This window comes from Apium graveolens, chromosome 2, assembly GCF_009905375.1.
Source record: "Apium graveolens cultivar Ventura chromosome 2, ASM990537v1, whole genome shotgun sequence".
Classification (NCBI taxonomy): domain Eukaryota; kingdom Viridiplantae; phylum Streptophyta; class Magnoliopsida; order Apiales; family Apiaceae; genus Apium; species Apium graveolens.
Window position 1 is genome coordinate 156518729 of NC_133648.1, and position 11147 is coordinate 156529875.

An 11147-nucleotide genomic window follows, 5' to 3' on the forward strand; every position below is an offset into this window, starting at 1 on the left:
TTACAAATTATTAGCAGCCATTTTATAAGAATAATCACAATATTCAAAGCAATGGCATGGATGTTAATGTTTCCACCTGTAATTGCAAATACAAACAATATTGTTGAGAATTACAGTGTGCAAAATTGTTTTTTTTGCAGAAAGTTTCTGCAACAGTTCTGTTAAAAAAGGATATCAAATGAGATTAGGGAGAGCAGTAAAATTAATTGAGAAAATAGTGAGATTAGGGTGCATGTCTATAGTTTATTTTAATTGTAAAGTTGTATTTGTTTTATTTAGCAGTTAAAAAATAGTGCAAAGCAAACCTGGATCCAACAAATTCAAGAGAAAAAATTCCCATATTTCTTCAAGGTAATTAGCTAGCAGCATCATAAAAATGATATAAGCTATATGAGTCGTATCTAACTACGTTTTATGTTTTTATGGTTCTGCATGACCATTAATTTAACTAAAACAGACGCTTAATTATTATTTCCCCACTTTTAACTAATATAAACACGAGCACACGAAAATAATAATTCTAAATTAGCCACAATAATGAATTTGATTATAAATCTAAAAATCTATTTTTAAATAATAGTGTAATTCAACCTCATGATTCTATAAATTATTCAAACATAATTACCTGAAATATTCAAAAAATAACATTGAATCTGATTTTTGCTAAAATATTCCAACTAGATGCAACAAACACAGAACGCCAAGAGTTAAATATAGTAAAAAGGAAGTGTAACAAAGTATAAACCTAACAAAAACTGGGTGATCCTAAACAAACCAAGACAACCAACGCAACTCCCTGAAAATAACATATACAAATATTTACTTCCAACAAGAAAGACAAACTTGATACCAGACATGCAAAAAATTATAAAGATGACGAGGTAACAAATCCAATTTCCACCCACTATAAAATCCAATCAGCTAGATTGTTACCATATAACATTACAACTGGACTATCCAGAAACATAAACTAAACTCCCCCTACAAGTTCATGGATTATATATAACATAACTTCAATTCCTATTAATTTTCTACAGTTTAAGAAATCTGCCAGCAACAGCAATTAAAACAACCCTCTACCGAGAAATTACAGCTATATGTACCCAGTCATGACTAAACGGCACAACAACAGAACTGAAGTAAATTAAAACAGATAAGGGGTTATGACTGCAACGATAACTCAATAGCTATCTAACTATACTACTACTACTCTTAATGAACTTCTCATCTGCGGGATCAGACTCGCACCCCCGGGCGGGATGCCTGTTTGCCATCTTTTACAGGTTCAACTTCATCGTCTTCCTCATCTTCTTCCTCCTCCGCTAGTTTGGTTAGCTCATACTGGATCATGTGCTTAATAGTCGATTTTCTGGGTACGAGATCTGTATTGAATCGCTCACCTGCAGATACATAAAATTTTATGTCACTGTACTGACACGTACCTCTGTCCAAAAAAATAACACATACAACATCCATCATGCCTTTCAACATAATTGATTAAAAAATACATTTAAGAAAACCTACAAGCCTGAGGCAACAGTAACTCAGATTTTACTATTCATACTTCTAAACAGGCAAGAAAACACACACAAAACCCCACACGGCCTAGATATGTGCCGTATATACTTGCGTGTAGTGTTTATAGATAAGCATAAAGCGTGCAAGTAAAAGCATGGATTAAATATATTTAAAAGGTGTTGAGCTTACCAAGTATCTTCAGAATGTCCGTAAAGGTTGCCTGCAGTGCAACCAAGGGTCAAGATTTATATTATGTCATTGTTAGAAATAGCAAATAAAATACAATATTGTGAAGATATGCTACTCCATCAGCTGCCTTTCTGAAAACAAATCTGTAGTGAAACTACTGGTGACTACAGAGTGTTCAAATATTAACCTTGATAATACCCTCACCGTATTAAAGTCCACTTCCTTGAGAATTTCACATATGGCATTTTTAAGCTCAGCATCGCTAGGATTTAACTTCTGCGCTTTAAGTTTCTTCTCCTTCCCTTTCAGAACTTTTTTGCCTTACAAATTGAAGAATGTCAGAGCATGCAGTAGCTTATTTATTAAATAATTATCATAAAGTGTTTAAAAGCAACTTCTGAACTCTAAACATTTATCTTTGCAACATACTAAATTCTTTTAAAAATTGGTTTGAGCAGGAAAGTAGCTAAAAGTGTGTAGAAAGTGACGACATATTCTCACCAGCAATATCTTTGGAAGCAGACTTTTTTGGTGTTGGTGACTTCTCCTTGACTGCTTCAGTCTTCTTCTTCCTCGTAAATGTTTTTGGACTCATATCACTGTCTCTGACCTTAAAATGACTAGAGGATGGTCTTGAAGGTGCTTTCTTTGGTAGCAGACTCAACTTTTTATCTGTGGTTTTGGGTTTAACTTTCTCAGGAGTATTCTTCTTTACAGATGATTTCTTTGAGGAACCCCTTTTGCGCTTTTCAGTCTCTTCTTCTGACTCTGGACCCGTATCAGTTTCTTTCTCACTTTTGGCGAGCTCAGGCTTTTCATCTTCAGATCCATCTGAAACACCATCCACATTTTCCTCTTCTCCATGCACATCTGCATCTTCTTCTTGGCCATTGTCCGTTTCAGGTGTATCCTTTTTCTCCCCTACAGATGAATTGTCATTCCTCCTCTGACTCTACAAATATTCAAAACATAGAAAATGCCAAAATAAGACAAGCAGCATAGATGAAGAAAGAGGCTTCAGGGGAAGGAGGGGGGGGGGGTTCCCTGTACCTACGTCCTACCTGCATTTCCCATTCTCCGTAATGTGGCACATTCATATTTAGCGAGAAAAATAGACTAAAAAACTAAGTGTTTTTTAATTCAATACCGACACATGAAAAGTAACTGCAAGAACAAAAACTAAACCAGCACTCTTGCAATTATATAAAGGACGTAATAAATATGTACTTCCTTCCTCTTACAGAAAAGAGGAAGGAATGAGAAACAGATACTAACTTCATCTCAAAATTCAGTAAATCATATCCCCGAGAGAATGTCTAACAGATTCCATGCGAGTAAATGTTAACCCCAAAGCTTTACTATAGAGTAAAATTCGCAGTACTGTTCTGTTTATTATTCGGCTAATAAAGAAATGTGATATTTTGAACAAGCTAATACCTTGGCTGAGCTTTTTGAAGGCGCACTCCCAGATATTGACATGCTCTTTTCGCTTGATCTCTTGCGCTTGTTACCTTTGCTTGACTGATAGTAAGACATACACAATATGCATTAACATTAACATGTAGAGACCAAATAAAAGAATACTATGCAATACGATATTCAGCTATTTTTTACGTAACTAACCAGTTCCTTTTCAGCAAGTAACTCGCTGGTAGTGGCCTGAGGAGCTTCCAAAAAGTCAAACAACTTCGTAACAATATCTTCCTGTATTCAGATAAAAGTTCTCATAAATAAGGGTTACCGACATGATACACCGTGATGGATCATATGCTAAGATATTGAAAGAACAGAAATGAAACTGAACGTCGAAACACAACTCATGCATCTGAACTGTTCCGATGACATATTACAAACACATTTCTTTCATTCCACTTATAAGTCAAACATTGGATTATCTTACCAAGTTTATGTCAGTTGTCAAGAGTATTTATCTTGAGGTGGGGAGTACTTAAACAGTAGTCATTTTCTGCTTAGCCAATGAGTATATTACCTCTTTATGTTTAGGTACAGGATCCTTACATCAATTGTATCAACTAAATCTCTAGCATATACAACTCAGAACTCAGAAGTAATCCTCAACAAACCTTTTTGATAGTAGCTTTGGATATTGGCAAATCAAGCACATCGCAAAATTCCAACAATTTTTCTTTAACACACTTATCGAGCTTTTCTTTAATTTTGTTCTTCTGTTTTTCCTGCAATGATGGAAATGTCAGAACAAAACTAAGGATGGTTCTTCAACAATTCATCCACTTTGCCAAATTAGGCCAAACAACATAAACTAAAAAGTCTCCAAAATTACTACTGTACCTCATTATCATGCCATACGAAGCCAGAAAACTGGGAGATGTTACTCTTGACCTGAGCTGCCTGCAAAAGTCAAATTTCATACCCACATCTGATTTGTTAAGTTTCGGAAGAAAATGATAAAGTAAATATTTTTCACATATTACAATACTTCCCTTCGTACTTTACAGATGCAGATAGCCCAATTTGACTTCTAATAGCCAACTGACTCATTTTGAAACAAAATAACAATTTATGACTACTCTAATCAACAACGGTCAAAGATAATTTTACAATGTGATAATCACCGATGTACTTGCAGTATCCACGTCGTCTAATCTTAAAGGAAAACATATAATTGTAAGGCCAAATTATACTTTATAAGACAAAATTGGCCATCTATTCTGAAAACTGTTCTGAGAAGGCGGGAGTTATTAAAATGAAATCGTGAAGCTTTAATCAGCTCCTACAACCAATAGCTCACAATTGCAGTCGTAGCACCAAAACTTATAAATTGCAACAGGTTAAACAAATCATGCTATTTTGTAAAAATTAGAGATGAAAGCAGAATGCAACACAAGATAACAATTAGGTAATCTTCGCATAAAGGAATACAATTTTCAAGTGTATCACCTTTCCTCTTCTTCCAAAGAGAATTGTATGAAGCAATTTGTAAGTCTCCTCATTCTTCTTCCTTGATAATTTGTATGCCACTGTTACAGTAGCAGATTTGAGTTTGCTTCCAACAGGTTTAGTAGGCTAGGATGTTGGTGAAATAAGAGAAATACAGAAACAGATTTTAAGAAGTTAAAAAAAACTTAAGATGCACAAAAATGACGAGTTACATTACAGAACATTTCAAAAGCCCATTCAATAACAGAACGGTCTAATATCATCTCAACAACCATCATCACAACAGCCTTAAGGAGGATATTTCAAAAGGCAATTCTATTAACCGGATATTTCAAGCATCTTTATACAGGTTTACCACAATCACAGTTCTGAATTCAACAACTTTACCACTGCCATTAACTCGAAAGATGTCCAGAACCAACATGTATAAATCACTTGGATTTCATGTTTCAGTACCTCACATCTGACTAGAAGAGTAGATTTAGATAAGAAAACATTTCATTTTCTTTCATCATTACATAATCGTTCATGAAAAACCTTAGCAACAATCACACTACAACTCCCAGCCTTTCGATACAAGCTAGACCCATCAAACACATGAAATCACATATGTAAAAATTTTAATCAGGTTATTTCAAGCTTACTGGCTCACATTGGAGCTTACTTCAATCTAATTACTTCCGCCCTCAAGAGAAGATATATTAACGATTGAATAATACAAACCTTGAGTTAGTACTATGCATGTGAAGTTTGTTAGCAGTACCTTTATAATAATATTTTTTTTATTCAATTATAATCCGTCATTTTAATAAAAATAAACTCCTTTTTGTCTTAACTTTTCATATTAAAAACCTACTAGAAATTTGAAAAAATAGATATAACTCCAACAAACATAAATTATAAACAATAACTTTTGAATAAGAAAGCGAAAATGTATTAAAAAAAATATGTTGTGCAAGTCGGAATATGTATTAAAATTAATTTGAAAATTTAAAGTCATCTAAAATCTTTATATAGATCTATATAGCCTTGTATATATTCACTTATATAATCCTACATACATTTTAATATAATATAGTTACACATTAAACATAAAATTAAACGAATATATATAAGACTCCTCAACACCTCAAATTATGATCTTCAAGAAACCCCGATTCATAAAAATATTAACTCATTTCACAAACCCATCTAAAACTGAATCCTAGGTATAAATCTTCTCTGACCAGAATCCTAAACTTTCGATTCTTCCTTCCCCGACCCTCAATCTAAACACACAACATCCATGGTATATACACACAAATATACAATAGGCATCCAAGACATCTATACAAAAATATACAATATACAATATTACATGAGAGAACTCATTATTTGATAATTTAGCACTTGGTATCTCACAAGTAGTTTTCTTTTCGTCTACTCATATTGAAGACAACTTCGGACCATAGAAAATTTGAATTCATAAAAATTAGCAAAACGAAGTCCAAAAGTTTTAGAAATGTCTCAAACTCAAAGTAGAAAAGATTTTAGCTTTAACCCATGATATTTCTATCTTTTAATTTCAGTAGGTAATAAGTACAGAAATAAAATCATGTAATAATACAGCAACTAAATGAATTACCGTTGGGTATGTCTTTCAGTGCAGTACCACGGCCCTGCAATTTCCACATTAACAAAAAACAAAAGCAACATTATCAACATAAAAATTTCAATATGTTAATCTCAAAATGACGAGTTCAAAAACAATTATTTAAACTGTAATACCTTTTCGATATGGAATTCTTTACCCGAATCTTTCTCAATAGTTGCAACAAGCCTTTCTACGGACTTCCTCTCACGTACTGGGCGGTCGCTTGCAGGAGCAACAGGAGTCTTGGGTTCCTCTTTTTTCTTTTCCACAGAGTTCTTAATTTTATTTTTTTCCTCAACTGCTTTTGGTTCATCTTTTCCACGTTTTTTCTTTGAGACATTTTTCTCGAAGTCCTTATCTGCAGTTTCATTATCCACAGCATTTTTATCTGCACTTTCATTATCCACGGACAATCCTGGAGCACTCTCCGCCTTACCCTTGTTGTCCTCTTCCGCTTTTTCCCCGTTTTCTTCTTCCATAGCTTCACTCTTGGGCTCTTCAAGTTCTTTCTGTTCCTTGGATTCAGAAGCTACTTTCACATCATGATTCTCGAGTTCCCCAGTTTGTTGTTTCGCATCATCATCATTCTCAGGTCCTTTAGTCCCTTCCTTGTCAACATCCATCTCGGCCTGGACTTTGTCCTCGTCCTTGTTATCCTCTTCCATATCTTCATCCTTGTTGTCAACAACAGAATCACCCACTTTCTCCATTGAAACAACTCCATTGTCGACAGCCACACTAACCTCCTCTTCTTTATCGCCCATAACTAAGAATTAACACCCCACTAGAAAAAAAAACCCCGCCAATTATATCAGTCAGTAACAAATGTTTTAAACCATCATATAATTAAGCTCATCACATGAAATTCTACCTATATTAATAACACACGCACAGAGAGAGAGACCCTAACTTCCATTTATACATAAAAGAACGAATCAAGATACAAAATTTATACAGAAAATATAATTAAGGAGTCAATTAGGACAAATAAATAAGTAGGAATTTAAAACTTACAAAAAAATTAGGGCTCAATTGGGCGATGTATTAGTTCAAGAGAGAGCGAGAGCGAGAGCGAGAGCGTAGTAAAATATATTGATGAAGCGGACTTGAAATGCGGATTTTGAAACAAGTTTATTGTTGTGTCGGACGAGTCGTACTTGACGGAATTCGAACAAGTAACACGTGGACGGTTGAGACTTTTTTCAATTCCCCCGGGAGGCGGATATTACAAATCACAATTCACTTTACTTGTAAAAAAATTCGAAAAATCCGTTTAAAATACTAATATTTATAATTCAAAAAATTAAAATATTGTTATTCTTAAATTAAACTGGATATTATACTTATCATTATTCCATAATGTCATATATAAGTATATATTTTGTGATAAACATTACAAATTAGGAAATCAAATTTTACGAATTATAATTATATTCACCCCTCTCTAGTTTGATTAATGGCTTAACAGTTGATATTAGAGCCTACTCTTTATATACAAATAATTAAGATCCAGAAAAAATAATCATTAATGGCTTATAAAGAAACTCAAACAAAACAACCACCACCACTCACAAACACAAACACACACAACAACAACATTAGCACATATGAAAACATTTGAGTTTCAATCCTAAAAGTGAATAATTATCTTATTTGGAAGGTGAAGATGGCTATGTGTCTGAAAGTAACAGATCCTTAATATATTGACAGGATTTATGATGGATCATACATGCCTAAAAAACTTGATGTTACTGGTGAACTTGAAAAGATGGTTGTCAAGGATAAAATGGACTAAATTCCTGAAGATCTGGCATCTATCATGAAAGATGCAAAAGTCATACATCTCGTGCATAACAGTGTAGATAATGTTCAGTCCAATGGAGTTATTGGGTGCAAAACTGCTAAGGAGATATGGGCTACTTTGAAAGTGAAGTGCCAAGGTACAATTACCATCGAGAAAAACAGGTGAATAATACTCACAAAGGAATACGAGCATTTTGACTCAAAAGTTGATGAGTCATTGATTGATATATATATGACATATTTCAAAAACTGTTGAATGATCCGTCACTTGTGGATAAAGAGTATGATCCAAAAGATTCAAACTTAAAGTTTCTTCTTGCTCTTCCTAAAACGCCGGATTTGAAAGTCACATTCGTAAGAGACAACTATGATCTTGAAAATATATCTCTAGATGATATATATATATATATATGTTAGATATATTTGATAATGTCATGGCTAATATGTTTTATGTTTAGCTTTCAGATCTTATTGAACAGGATAAATCAGTACTTAACTGTTGATCAGTACTTATACTGGAAGTCAGGACTTAAGGATATCAGTACTTATATTATCAGGAGATAATCATCAGAAGATAGATATCAGAACTTAAGTGCTGAAGGACAATCATATAAGGACAGTAGCTGATTAAAGGAAAGAAGATCGAGATAAACATAAGAAGAGATATGCATGAAGAAGGAATTCCGTGAAGAATGGAATACTTGGAAGAAAAGATATCTGATTGATATATTTTAGGAAGCAGAATTATATTCCATATCAATTAGCGATTATCTTGTAACTGTGTAGTATATAAACACAGGCATAGGGTTTACACTATAGGTGTTATCATTATCGAAGTTATTATTTTTTATAACCCTAGCAGCTCTCGTGATATTTGTTCGTCACTGAGAGGTAACAGTTCCATACTGTAACAGAGTTTATTGTTTCAATAAAGTTTGTTTTCTGTTACTTAAGTTCTTAAAGTTCGATTTGAGTGTACTATACACTGTATTCACCCCCTCTACAGTGTGTGTGTGACCTAACAATTGGTATCAGAGCCTATCTGTTAACTTACATACAGTTAAAGATCCAAACACAATCATGTCGGACACAGAAACTCCAACTAAGCCTACCACAACTGAGGAACCACCAAAGACACTAATTCAGAGTCGGTATGAGACCATCAGAGTCCCCATACTGAGACCATCTGAATATCCCATATGGAAGGTAAGGATGACCATGTTCCTGGAAGCAACAGATCCAGAATACCTGGATAGAATCAAGGAAGGTCCTCACAAACCAACCAAACTCGCTGTTGCAGTTGCAGGTGAAGCAGCAATGACCGTACCAAAGGAGAAGAGTGATTATACTGCTGAAGACATAGCATCAATTGCTAAGGATGCTAAGGTACGACACTTACTGCATAGTGCCATTGATAATGTAATGTCAAACAGGGTAATCAACTGCAAGACTGCTAAGGAGATATGGGATGCTCTGGAAACAAGGTGTCAGGGAACTGACACAATTAAGAAGAACAGGAAGACAATACTCACTCAAGAGTATGAACACTTTGACTCAAAGACTAATGAGTCATTGAATGATTTATATGATAGATTTGTCAAACTTTTGAATGATTTGTCATTGGTTGATAAAGAGTATGATCTTGAAGATTCAAACCTTAAGTTCCTGTTAGCTCTTCCTGAATGCTGGGATTTGAAGGCAACGACAATAAGAGACAACTACAATCTTGATGAAACAACTCTTGACGAAATCTATGGAATGCTCAAGACTCATGAGCTTGAGATGGAACAAAGAAGCAAGAGGAAAGGAGGAAAGTCAAGGACAGTCGCTCTTAAGGCTGAAGAAGAATTCCCCAAGGCAGCTTCCTCAAAGAAAGACAAGGGTAAAGCTCTTTTCATAAAGTCTGATACTGAGTCATCAAGTTCTGAGAGTGATGATGACTCAGATTCTGAAAGCTTGCCTGAGACCGATGCTGATGAGGAGATGATGAAGCTGTGTGCTCTTATGGTGAAAGGAATCACCAAGATTGCATACAGGAAGTTCAGGAAGGGAAAGAAGTTTTCCAGAAAAAGCATAAGTTCTGATAAGAAGAATTTCAGAAGATCTGAAGGTAGAGGAGGAAAGTCTGACAGAGGAGATTACACCAATGTTAAATGCTATAACTGTGGTGAGAAAGGCCACATATCTCCTGACTGCAAGAAGGTAAAGGGTGACAGAGGCAAGGCTCTTGTCACAAAGCAGAAAAGTTGGACAGACACTTCAGACTCTGAAAGTGAGGAGAACTATGCATTGATGGCAAATGCTGATAAAGAAAGTGCTGAGAGCAGTTCTGAAGCTGCTGAAACAAAGGTACCTCAGACTACTTATGCTTTTCATACTGATGATATTAATGAGTTGAGAAGATATCTTAAAACCATGTTTGTTAGTTATAGAGATCAAACCTTAACATGTGAAAGATTAACTTCTGAAAATCTTGCTTTTAAGAAAAGAAATGATTTCTTAGAAAAAGAGTTAGTTATATTCCATCAAACTCAGAAGGATAGAGATGATGCTTTTTATGTTAGGGATGAAGTGCTAAAAATGAATGAATCTCTAAAAACTGAGTTAGAAAAGGAAAGAGAGATAATCAGGACTTGGACTAACTCTGGCTAAACAACTCAAAATTTGCTAAGTAGTGAAAATTGGAAAGAGGGCTTAGGTTATGGAGAGAATAAGAATGACAAAGGAACTGAAGAAATTAAGCCTGTTGTTAAGCAAAAGCCAAAGTTAAAACCTGTTAAGTTTGTAACTGTAAAGTCTGATAATGAGAAATCAGAAGTTAAAGAGGAATTAACTTCTGACAAACTAAAACAGGAAAAGACAGCTGAAGTAAACATAGGCTTAATGACAAAGAAGCAGCTTAAGCATAAGCTGAAAGATGTCAAGAATGCAAACAAGGTAAAATCACCTAGGAAAAATAGGAATGGAAAGGAAGGTGAGAATAAAAGCAATGATTATAAACCTGTTCCTGATGCTCCTAGGAAAACATGTCATAACTGTGGAAGTTCTAACCATCTGGCTTCTTTTTGCAGGAAAAATAAGAATA

The 11147-nt window shown here is 34.5% G+C and overlaps 1 protein-coding gene across 2 annotated transcripts; it reads right to left on the reverse strand.

Annotated features, from left to right (window-relative positions):
* Positions 1-882: 882 nt before the first annotated feature.
* LOC141707938 (DEK domain-containing chromatin-associated protein 4-like) lies at positions 883-7425 on the reverse strand. Of its 2 annotated transcripts, none has more exons than XM_074511388.1 (12): positions 7274-7425; positions 6394-7043; positions 6251-6284; positions 4627-4706; positions 4018-4077; positions 3792-3902; positions 3331-3411; positions 3145-3228; positions 2209-2659; positions 1912-2027; positions 1708-1738; positions 883-1400 (listed from the first exon to the last, which is right to left on the reverse strand). In XM_074511388.1, the coding sequence occupies exons 2-12, from the start codon at positions 7021-7023 to the stop codon at positions 1237-1239; spliced, it is 1842 nt and encodes a 613-aa protein (XP_074367489.1). In that variant the 5' UTR covers positions 7024-7043; positions 7274-7425; the 3' UTR covers positions 883-1236. The 2 variants fall into 2 exon arrangements, with proteins under 2 accessions (XP_074367489.1, XP_074367490.1); XM_074511389.1 differs by having other exon boundaries at positions 1261-1400; positions 1895-2027.
* Positions 7426-11147: the final 3722 nt, after the last annotated feature.